The 11,831-nt window shown below is 38.3% G+C and overlaps 1 protein-coding gene across 1 annotated transcript in view; it reads left to right on the forward strand.

The window, feature by feature from the left end:
- LOC104390759 overlaps positions 1-11,831 on the forward strand; it is a gene marked incomplete at its 5' end in the record, with an annotated part of 124,643 nt that overhangs the window by 109,360 nt on the left and 3,452 nt on the right. Inside the window, 2 exons of the mRNA XM_009999956.1 lie at positions 2,964-3,330; positions 11,428-11,618. Coding sequence (XP_009998258.1) covers positions 2,964-3,330; positions 11,428-11,618 — 558 coding nt within the window. The remainder of the gene's footprint in view (positions 1-2,963; positions 3,331-11,427; positions 11,619-11,831) is intronic.

Here is an 11,831-nt window from a genome sequence, read left to right on the forward strand (position 1 = left end):
AGGAATGCCACTGGCATAGTCTGGGGTTCATTTCTTGTTATTATTTTTATCTTTTTTTGAAATTGTACTTCTTCCTGAGTGTCAAAGTGATTTTGCAAAATAGGAATTAGGAGCTAGGTACATTTTTGAAAATCAAACCAATGCTGTCTTCAACAGAAAGGTCTCCAGATTTCTTGGTCAACTCCAGACTGAAAACTTGGCCTGGAAACTAATAGCAACCCAGGTGCACGCTCTGTTACATATTAGAGCAGTAAACATTTTGCTGCGTTTCTAGCACAAAGTCATCACTTGGTGGTTTGTTCTCTGCTGACCCAAACTATTTTGAAACTTGAAAAGGAAAAAAAGTAGTGAACATGAGCTTTCTATGTTTATGCATGCTTTTGGGTAGTGTGGAAAAAAAAGCAAATGAAGAACAAGTACATTTTAACATCTGTAGGACAAAATTTAAACTGACCATGTACATTAATTTCTCCACATGTGAATGGATTTATAGATAAAAAAAACAGTAGCTATGTTGAGACAATAGATTGCAGCAGTTTTAAAAGACCAGCTGGGGTGTTTCATGGTGATACTTTTTCTCAAAAAAATGCCTAGAGACTCATTGGTCTCTGGAGAAATCCTTATGATCTGTTGGCTCAAGCATTTGCTTTTTAAAATGTCCCCAAATGAAGATTTATTATTATATGGATGATTGCAAAACTTCCAAAGGAGCCACTCAAGTAAAGTAAACATGCCAAATAAAAACACCCAAGCCACCACATATATGTAGAGAATGAAATAAAACGTTCTGATTTTTATTCTCACCCACTTTTTTATTTTTTATTTTTTTATTGTAATGCACAGTGAAAATGAAAACAAAAATCTGTTCCACTCAGTGAGGGGCAGTTTTCATTTCAATGGCACTTTCTTTTGCATGGAGGTATGCCAGAAAAATAGAGGTGAGATGTAACATCTTCTTTTCCTGCCTCTGAACAATCAAAATTAGATCATCCACTCCACATGAGCAAGAGCTTTTATTGTTTGATTGTTCTGCTTGGCTGTACAAATGCTTGAACAATTTATCTTTGTGATGAGAGCTCTCAGATGAAATGCTTCAGGTCACCTGTGCTCCCAAGGGTGTTTTTATCACTTGTACATCAAGTTTATGACAATATATCCTTGTCCTAGGCTTTAGGGTGCTTTTGTGAAGATTTATTTTTTAAAAACAAGAATGCAACTGAAACACAATGGTATACTTCTCATAATAGGAATATAAATTAAGTCTAGTTGCACAGTGTTTTGGACAGTCTTGAAGGAGTGTCTTTGAAAATTTACAAAAGTGAAGAAATGTTCTGAATTGATTAGTAGCTATGTGATACAGCTAATTCAGAAGGACAGAAAGGCAAATCTACCTTGCTTTTTTAAGGTAAAAATTAAGTAATGTACATTACAGCAACATTGAATTGCAGAAGGTTATATATCAATAAAAAAAAATGTCACTCTTAGTTTGGCTCATATGAATATATCTAATTTCTAGTTTACCAGGTTAGTAATAAGTATTCCAGGCTAGTCCCTTTATTGTGTTTGCAGCTTGTCCGGGTATCCCTAGCAACACCTTCTTAGTAATTTTCAGTACTTCCAGTAGATATCTTCTGTTTTAATCCTTATACAGAGCTTTTCTACATATGTATTGAGACTATAAACGTGCCAGAATTGTGGTCCACCAAGTCTGATATTCTGATTCTGGCACTGACCAGTAGCAGATTTGCAGGAGGAGTAAATTCCTGCAGTTAACTGACACAAGGGATCTGGCTTTCATATAATGATGATCTCATCAAGATTTCTAAAAGCTTCACTGTAAGGCTTTGTCTCCCCTTGTCTTCCATTACTTTATTAATGTCAATTATCTCTGGAGTATCTGTATGTTTATTTGTGTGTTTGTGTGTATATATTATTTGTGTATTTGACTCTCTTGGTTAATCTTTTCAGTGGTTTTTTTTGGTGGCTAAGAAGCAGACTAGTACTAGTTCTTGTGTGAGTTGCTTTTGGTGACCAGATAATTGCACAACTCAGTATAAATGCCTGCTGTAGTCAAAGACCTAGGCATCTATAACTTTGTTCTTTCTCTCAACCTTTCTTTCCAGTGAATTGTGCATCTGTCATACCCTTTTCCATTCAACTATTAGCTCCTAAAAATGACTGTTAGATGCCTTTCTGGTTCTATGTGCTCTCATGGAGGCAGGGTGAAAAGTGCAGTATGGAGGGCCCTCAGATGTCTTAATGATTTGCAAAGTATTCCTAGTGAAGTTTAGGCCCCTTTCCAGATTCATGTGCTAAAGGATGAATCTTAGAGGTGAACAAGCAACAGAAATCTTGCCCTCTGCTCCACTACTGTCTGTTTTACCTTTCCACCATTGCCATCATATTACTCATCAGCCTTCTTGCCTTGATGAATTATTAGTTCTAGTAAAATGGCTTTGTATGCTGAGAAGGGCTGAATGTATGTATGTATGCTGAATGGGCCTCAGTGTTTGGGCCCATTTCTGTCTATCTGTGGTTATGGCATTGGTGGATTTATTGAATGTTGCAAGACAACTTCATCTTCAATAGCTAATTCAGAGTTTCTTGTCTGCTGTCTTGATTAGACCAATAAAGTGAAGACAAAGTAGAGAATGAACGTGAGTTTGGGACCTAACATGGAAGGCTACATTTAACACAATATTTTTCCTTATTTTTTATTTCTAGGCATTGTCAAGTTCTTAACTGTTTTACCTCTGGCTTCCTTGTGGCTTAATTTCTGAAGTTACTGCTCTGTAAGAGATTGGCTCCCATACTTCAAGCTTGTTTGGATTACATCAACTTCAGCTGTGTGTTTATAGCATGTAGAACCTACTGATTAATTTGGAATTTTTATTTTATTTTTTTTCTCTTTACCATCTCCCCCACTCCCCTGGCTCCTCCCCCTTTTTTTTCCTGGAAAGCAGGATCAGCAGAAGTCTTCTTTCACCTCGACTGTGTCAAGTGAAGCATCTTGTTCTCTCTCCTCTCCTGAAAGCACTTTCAACTCCCATGAGTCGTCTTCTTCCTTGACGTCTAAAGTGGCTTATTCCGAGAGGCAGTCCTGGCTTGACCTAGTTAACAGCTCTGCCACAGAGGAGGGTGATCAGCCTTTAACTTTCTGCGTACAGATTCACTCTGATGAGCCACCAGAAGTAGACTGTGGAGAAGCAGTAGAAAGCCAAGATGTCCGGCTTTCCAAACCCAGTGGTGGATCCCAAAACTCTTTTTCAGTTCCAGATACACATTGTCTAGCTGTGCCAGATGCATCAGGACAGAGATCACTGGCCAAAGGTGAGCTAATGTGAAAGGAGATTATTGTCTGCAGAGCCATGCATGTGGGAATTCAGGGGTTTTCCTCAGCTTCATTTCCCCTTCCTTCCTTTATGCTATTCACTGAAGAGTTTTCCAGTGGCACATCATTTGTCACAACAATTTGCTTATTGTGCATCAAATATATATCCTAGTATCTAATTGGTAAGAACCTTCACAGCTTTTCTCAAATTTTACTTATGTTTAGATCATAGCCTCTGTATAGAGCTCTATGTATAGATCATAGACACATTTTATTATCTTGCTTTATTTCAATACAGCTGTCTTTCATTAGTTAGAATTTTATCAAAATTTTAAGAAAGTCTGCCACAGAACTGACACCCTAAGCAAAACGGCATATGTAGGAAGTGGTGAACATGGGGTTAGGTCAATCCAACTTTAAAAATAAAAGCCGTTGCATTTATTTCCAATACATATTCCCCATTAGTTTCATTGAGCTTCATTGTAACCAAGAGGAAACATCTTCAGTCCTGAATCAGAAAGTCCGTTATGACTGGATTTTGTTTAAGCAAGTGGGTGTCTGCATAGGTATCCTCCTATCAAAATGTACTGCTAAATTAAAAAGGTGGCACAGTTCTAGAATTTGGTAATTGTAATAACGTAAGGATAAGAACTACTTTTATGGATGGTCATAGAATTAGCATGACATTCATAAACATTTAAAGCACAGTTTGATAAACTCGGTAATACTTACCTATAAAAATGAGATTAAAATGTAAATCAAGGCACATTTTGGCATATCCTGCCACTTGCCGTGTGGTTTAAGTTTCTAGAAGTTATTCCAGGGAAATGAATTATTCCATTGCTCACTGCTTAGCTGATGGCCGACCAAGATTGCAGAACACTTCCATTCTAACCACACTGGTGATCTCTGGAATTCCAGAAATAGGTAATTTCAATGAGACAGCCACTGTGGAAACTGTGTAACTTCACTATTTACTGTCTGCATCTTGTTGCTGAGCAGGTAAGACATACACCATACATGAGTATTTTTCTTTCTATGATAAACCTGCATAGTACGGGAAGGGGATGGAGAGAGTTGGTGTGTGAGGTTGTTGTACCTCCTCCCCCCCCAGCCCCCCCTCAAATGGCCACTGGAAAAAAAAATAATAAAAAAGTTGCAAGGAAATTAGTTAAGCTATGCCAGTTTGAGAAGGAGGTGGAAAAAATGATTAATGTAAAATAGAAACTCAGTTCCAAACAGAAGTTATCAAAAAGGATGAAATTTTGATTCTGTTGCTTTTTTTCACCAGAATTTCCCCCTCCAGCTGGTTGCTAAGGGTGTGTGCAAATACTGTGAGACGAAGTTGAATTGTTGGGTAAAAGATAGCTGCACAACCTCATGGTTTACAATAACTAGTAAGAACACCATTGTTATCTCATGTGAAAAAAGAACGTGTATCTCAATGATATGCTAGTACAGTCCATATAATTTGCTTTGTAATGCTTCTACATAGTGCATTTCTGACAGCTCATCATGTTTCAGAGTAATGGGACAATCTCCACAAGGAGACAGGTCCTGAAAGCGCATGTGCTGTAGGCTGACCCTGCTGTTACCGGAATATTGATGTAATTTTTGAACCTACTTCCCACAGAGCTTTCATGTGTGTCTATTCTTTCTCCTCCTTGTGAGGAGAGAAAAAAACCTGTCACATGTTTTTTTGTCCATATGTGGCTCAGTAAAAGCTCATGAGGTTGTAGCTGATAGCAGCCTAGAGCTGAGGTGAAAGTTTTCAAGAACTGAAGAGCATTTGTGTTGGCAAAATCAGAAACTGAGGCCAGTGTGAGAAAAACTGATGCCTAGGACATAAGAGTAGCTGTGGTTTTATGGGAAGAGTTTATTGTAAAAATACTGAAGAAACCTCAGTGGTGAGTTAGAAAATGGAATAAGAGTTTCTCAGAGATAAACGGATCAATTTCTGTAAAAGAAACAACAGATCCAACTAAATGACCACGGATTATTTTTCCAACGAAAATTATTTAAATAAATCTGCTAAGTGACCATGTCTGGTGCATGGAGATGTACTACATGATATTCTTATGACCTTTCCATCCAATCTTAATGGTGTTATGACCATTCTCAGTCTTAATTCTCAGCAATGATTACTGGGGAGAGGTTACATACCAAAGAGTAAAGCAAAGGTACCAAAAAATGAGAGTTTAACAGTCTTCTCTTAACAGAGTTCAGCATTAAGCTTCCATGTACTGCATGGAAATATTTTGTATTTCCATGTTGCAGCTTGCTACATGCACACTGGCAAAGGATTAAAAGTTGCTTGTGACACAAAGAAAGAGGAAGGTAAACAAGAAGCAGTTTAGAATATGAACAACTATCTGATTACATGATCTGTATTCAGAAGCTGGCCTTGCCCCATCCTGGATGGTGAGACAAACTCTGCAGCCAAACTTCATCCTTTACAATTCTTCTGGAAACCACGGGAGCAAAAAGTATTTGACTATGACCCATTACAATAATCATAAAAAAGTATGATAGCAAAAGCAAGCCACAGAAATGGAGAGATTACTATAAGAGAATAGGAATGTGTTTTTGTATTTATTTAGGGATCTTCTACAATAGCAATAACATCCTTTTTCCTTGCATTTTCTGAGGGTTTTATGATCATGTGAAGTTACTGTGTCTTGGCAGGCAATCCTTTTGGCAGCACTTCTGTTTTATTTATTTTACCTTAGCTTACAGTAGGTCGTAGAAGATCTGGTGTGTGCCAATATTTTGAAAAACCTGGAAAGGTTTTCAAATCCACTTGAATTTCATCTGGGTTCCTTTTGTGGGAAGGAGTTGGTTAAATAGGAGCTGGATACAGTCAATTCCTTCTTTTCTCAAAACTGACATCCTCTTCCTCTCTGGAGTCTGCCTGTGCCAGTAATAGCCAGAGCAGATCCTCTGGTGTGCACCGGCCCCTTTATTCCTTCTGCAAAAGTTAGAGAAAATGGCTAGATCATGGCTGAGACTGGCCAAGAAATATGCCTATGTTGAGAACAACTGTGTAGAGAAACAACTGCCTTTGAATGATTATTTTGCTTCCCATCAAAAAGGCATTAGAAATCGCAGTGAAAACTACAGTGTTATGGTTTTCTGAAATCTCTGAAAAAAAAAGCTACTCATTGTGTTGTTGCCAATTCATTCACAGTTTGTTTAAAATGCCATCCCTCACTGCTGAGTCCACTGCACTGTTATAGTCAAGAGCATCCAACTGTTGGTGGTAACATATTTTCCTGTTATTTTCCCCCACTCTCTCCTACCTTTAGGTCTGCATTTGCCAGTGAGTCTGTCTAAACTATGCCCTCCTAATTCAAATACTTCTTCTCTTTCCTGTTCTGTAGTTCTGTGGAAAATGTGATTTCCCCAAGGTGTCATCATATTCCCATTGAAAAGTTTACTACTGATATGGAGAGTGGATGTGTGTGGGGTGGTGTATGTAGGTAGGTAAGGGCAAAAGCAGTTTATGATCTTTTTTTTTTTCCTCTCCCCATTTTGATGCCCCATTGGCATAAAAAGTTTTGGTAGAATTAGAAGCAAATGTTTTGGCACAGCTTCAAGAACCTCATAAAAGTAACAAAAACAGGAGGAAGAAGATTTTTTTTTTTTTTCCCCTGAGGTTGTTACACAGATGGAGAGCTGTGAGATCTCAGTCAGTAAGTGAGAGAATAAGTATTTACATTTCAGCTTAGATTTAGTAAGATATATTCTGTTGGAGGTGGTTTATAACGCAAAATGCTCTTTTTGCCAAATATTACCAATTTCTATATCTTTACTGCTGGGAAACAATCAGCTTGATTTTTCACAGCTGCTTTTTAAAAAGTTGTGGATAGTTTCACATTTGTAGGATTAAAGAGCATTAAAATTGAGATTTCAGGCAAGGTTCTGTATTGCTGCTGCAAGGTGGGGAGTCTCAGTACCTTAATGTCTCCCACCTGTGGCAAATTGGCTGATAGGACAGTGGAAGCTGAAAACTGAGAAGGTGAAGAGCTGGCATGTTTAACCTCTGGTAGCTTGCTGTTGTCTATGATATCTCCTGTTAGTTAGAAGGAAATTCCAGATAAGTGGCATCAAGCCACAAAATTGTATTTTACTTCTCCTTAAATGTAATTTGTCAGAAGTTCTTGCTTAAATTTTTACTTTATTTTCCTCACCCCAACTTTTAGAAGGTCTCTTTTTGTTAAATGTTAAAATATTTCAGGGCAGAACTTCTTTTTTTGTCAAGTTCTTTTTCAGCCCTGGTTCTTTTCCACTTTCCCCACTGTGGAGTGGGGAAAAAGTTAAAAAGAGCTGAACAATACTACAAAAATTTTTCAGAAGTGCTATGATGCTTTAGCAGGCTGTGAGTGAAGGTCATGATGAGGGATCCGAGGAAGACATCCTTCCAATGGCATAACTCAACAGAATTGTTTATAGATAATGCTGCAGAGGGAAGGGAAAAGTGTACAATGCACGTTCCTCTGTGTGCATTACACAATATGTAATATCCTTCCACTGTTGCTGTTTGTTCCTTGCCACTAATCCTTCAGTGGGTCCTGAGAGAAAAATAAATGTATTTTATTTTTAAATAGGATGAGATAGAGGAAAGCTGTAGTAGCATTTCAGTTTCCTGTCTTGCATGCTTGAGGTTGAAAGTGCTTAGCTTGAAGAGTACTGGTGGAAGAGATAAGTTGCAATATTATATCTTGAAGTTATTTTGAATGTGACTGATGTTAGCTGTGTGACCCAGATGAAAAGACTCACTCCAGAGCAGTGTAATGTGGGGTCCAACCTGTCCATGTAATTAAGAATTGTTGCCAGCACAATATATCTATCAGTGGCCTTTCAGTATCTGAAAGTGGCCTACAGGAAAGCTGGGGAGGGGTTTTTCACCAGAGAGGGTAGTGATAGGACAAAGGGTAATGGTTTTAAACTGAAAGAATGTAGATTTAGGTTGAATATTAAGAAGAAATTCTTTACCATTGGGGGAGTAGGGCATTGGAATCGGTTGCCTAGGTGTTTAAGGCCAGGTTGGATAAGGCTTTGTGCAGCCTGGTCTAGTGTGAGGTGTCCCTGCTCATAGCAGGGAGGTTGGAACCTGGTGAGCTTTAAGGTCCCTTCTAACCTCAGCTGTTCTACGATTATAAACATTTGGCAGTTAACAAAGCTCAGAGTATGGGTGGTACATTTATGTCTGGGAGGCTGACACAATCTGTTAATTTTTACACCAGAGTCTGAACTTGTGTACTTTGTGTTTTTTGCATAATTTTTTACTTTGTAATGAAAAGGAAATATTTTGTATCAATTCATTAATACTGTCTAGACAGCCTAGGTTTCATAGGAGGAATCCAAATCACTGCAGCCTAAAAATACAGAATTGGTGAATGCCTGTTCTTCTGTTAAAGACTTGCTCATCTGCAGGTCAGTGCTCTGACTCCAAGTGCAAGGGAATTAAACAATACCAAGTTCTAGGAAAATGCATTGGGAATGTTTGAATCTGGAGAAGAAGTCCAGTCTGTGCTTAAACCTTGAGCCATGTTGCTTTATCTCTATAGTGCAACCTGAACTGGATGTTTTGTGGGGAAAAAAAGAAAGCAAACTATAGGTAGTCCTTTCTTAATTTACTTTCATAGCATTAAAAGGCTTGTGAGATACCATAATGCACCGTTGTTTAAGTGCAGAGAAATATGTTTTCTTACCACAGGTAATTTTATTGATCTTGTTAATTGATTGCTAGACATAACACCTCTCCCCTTTCTTCATTACTGCTCCCCCTTTCAGATTTACAGCATCAGTCTAGAGTGTTCAGTGGCAGCTTCAAGCCTGTAACACTTGAATGTTTGATGTCTGAGCTTGGCTCAGGAGAACTCAAGACACTGAAGGTAGAGGTCCAGACAAGTATCAGACAGTCTGGCATTAATTTATAGAGGTTTATTGGCAGACATACTCTTTGTCAATAGCAACTCTATCCGCTTGTGTACAAAAGCACAGTACTAAATGAATGGTTATTTTTTAACTGTTGTGGGGGAAGTTCACTGCTCATCAGTGTAAACAAAGATGGAGGGAAAAAAAGTACTATATGACTCATACCTGGCTCTACACAGCCTGTAGTTTTCACTCACCTGTTTTCCAACCACCTCCTGAAATCCCCTTAAGTGGCTTCCCTGTCACTCCCTTTATCCACCCAATCTGAAGAATATAACACATTCCTTTCCCTCTGAAATTACCTGACCCTGATCAATCCTTTTGGGGGTGGGAGTGGTGGAAGGATGAAAAATGGAGAGGAGTTTAAGGTTGCAATCTGGAAAATACGCAGGAGCTGAGTGTGCGTTGCTGATAGTGTGCATTGTCTAGAAGCTTTTTGCCAGGCTTTTCTGACATCAGCTCCTTCTTTTTCTCTGCACTGAGCACTTCTGTTCCCCTTACCTTCATCCACAAATGCATGAAAGACATCACAGTACTTAGCACGGAGGAAGAATGGTCAGTGAGGGTGTTTTCTTATGATTGCTGTTTTGTAACCCTTTTGATGACACTGAGGAGCACAGCGAGTTAGCCTCAAAAGATTCCTGGAGTGAGGACTTCAAGTCCCTCAATGGCTTGACTATTTTTTAAAGTTGCTGGACAAGATCAATGCCATTTCTTTTTAATTTTTTTTTAATATTTTTTTTTTCTTATAAATTCCTGACTGGATATCTGATAAAGGTTATTTATCTCTCAAAATGATACTGTGCATGGCCCTGATAGATGATGGCTGCAGCAGAGCTGAGCCACTCCTGAGCAGGAGCTGGCTAATGGAACAAACAGCTGCTTCATCCCAAGAAAGTAGGCAGGAAGCTAGGTATAATTACGAGCCTTCTGGCATAAGCCGACAGTTTTCAGGAAATACTAATGCTGTGTATTATGCCTTACACTTGCATTTTTTTTTCTATTTCCTGCAGCTTGTTAAATATACAACAGTTCTCCTTTTCCTCCCCCAGCACTGCACCAATGTTGAAAGCTATATTTAGCTCTTGTCAAGTTACAGTAGGCTTTTTATAATCACAAAGTAGAGAAAAAAAGGCCTGCAACACAGTGAAGGTAAATATTGGTAGCATATCATAAACCTTTTTTTGTAACCTAAATATTTAGACAGAACAGGGGTACAGGAGGATGCTGTGCTTTTAAAAACATGGAAAAGATAAGGAGCAGCCTCCTAAGTGTGCTGACATGTTGGAGAATTCTTTTTGTTGCTCCATGAGTGAGCAAAAGAACTTCTTCCTTACATTCAGAAAATGTTTGCTGACTGAAGCTGATTTAGAAAAGTCAATGTTTAACTTGAAATTAAAAGAAAAAATGCCCAGCTTGTTCAAGTGGCACATGGAGGACCATAGTTGAGAAGAACCACCAGCACCATTCCCAGTGAAATAAGAATGAATGTTATGTCAGTGAATCCTGAGGGACTCGTTAGCACTCTGAAAACACCAATAACATTAAGATTTTCCTTTGGAAAACACTGAAGTAGAAAAGCTTGCAGTGTGGACTGAGGGACAAGAAGAGAGTTACATAGTCTTTTGCTATATGCATGTTATATTTTCAGTTTGTAACTGTTCATTTTTAAATTGGTTTACTTTGAAAAATTTTGCCTTCGCTTCAGTTTTTATCCCATTTTATGCTATTTTATTCTCAGCTGATTTCTAGCTTTTCCTTTCATTTTATCTCTGTCATGGAAGATGATGCTGCAGCTTGGGAGCCATTGGAATAATTAAGGTGGAGATAATCAAGGCTTTTTAAAAAAATTGAATGTAATGTTACTGACAGGAATTCAAAGTCTGTGAGCATTATAGCAGCCCTCTGTCAGCAAAAATACATGCTTGTATACATGTTTGGAACATGGTCTGATTCTTAAAAACATTTGAGTTTGCTAGTATACCTTTCTCATTTGTTATTACCCTATAAATTACCTTAAAAATTGCCCTTGGTTTTAACTCTAAAGCTGTTACTTTTTGACCTGGTTAAATGCCTTTCTGATGGCTGAAGTTCGTATTTCTGATCTCTGGTGCTATAATCATGTTCTCATACCCAACTTGTTCTTTTCTTTGCAGATCAGGAAAAATGTGATGATGATGAGATGGAGCGACTCTACAAATCATTAGAACAAGCAAGCCTGTCTCCCATTGGTGATCGTCGGCTGTCAACGAAGAAGGAGCTCAGGAAGTCATTCATCAAACGCAGCAAAAACCCCTCCATTAATGAGAAACTCCACAAAATTCGAATGCTGAACAGCACATTAAAGGTGAGGTGGCAATGTAAGCCAAGGAAAAGCCTGAGAGAAAGAAACAATCTGGCTGAAAAAAGAAGCAAGCCTAGATTCAGCCAAACTCTAATTACATTTTTACTTAAACCCTCAGAGACTTTGGTTAAGTTTTTGAAAATGTTTTCCACTTCATTCTGAATACTGACCTGTGTTTTGTTGTTAAATTTGAACTGGAAATGAACCAATAGTTCA

The sequence above is a fragment of the Chaetura pelagica genome, unplaced genomic scaffold (assembly GCF_000747805.2).
Source record: "Chaetura pelagica isolate M959 unplaced genomic scaffold, ChaPel_1.0 scaffold135, whole genome shotgun sequence".
Classification (NCBI taxonomy): domain Eukaryota; kingdom Metazoa; phylum Chordata; class Aves; order Apodiformes; family Apodidae; genus Chaetura; species Chaetura pelagica.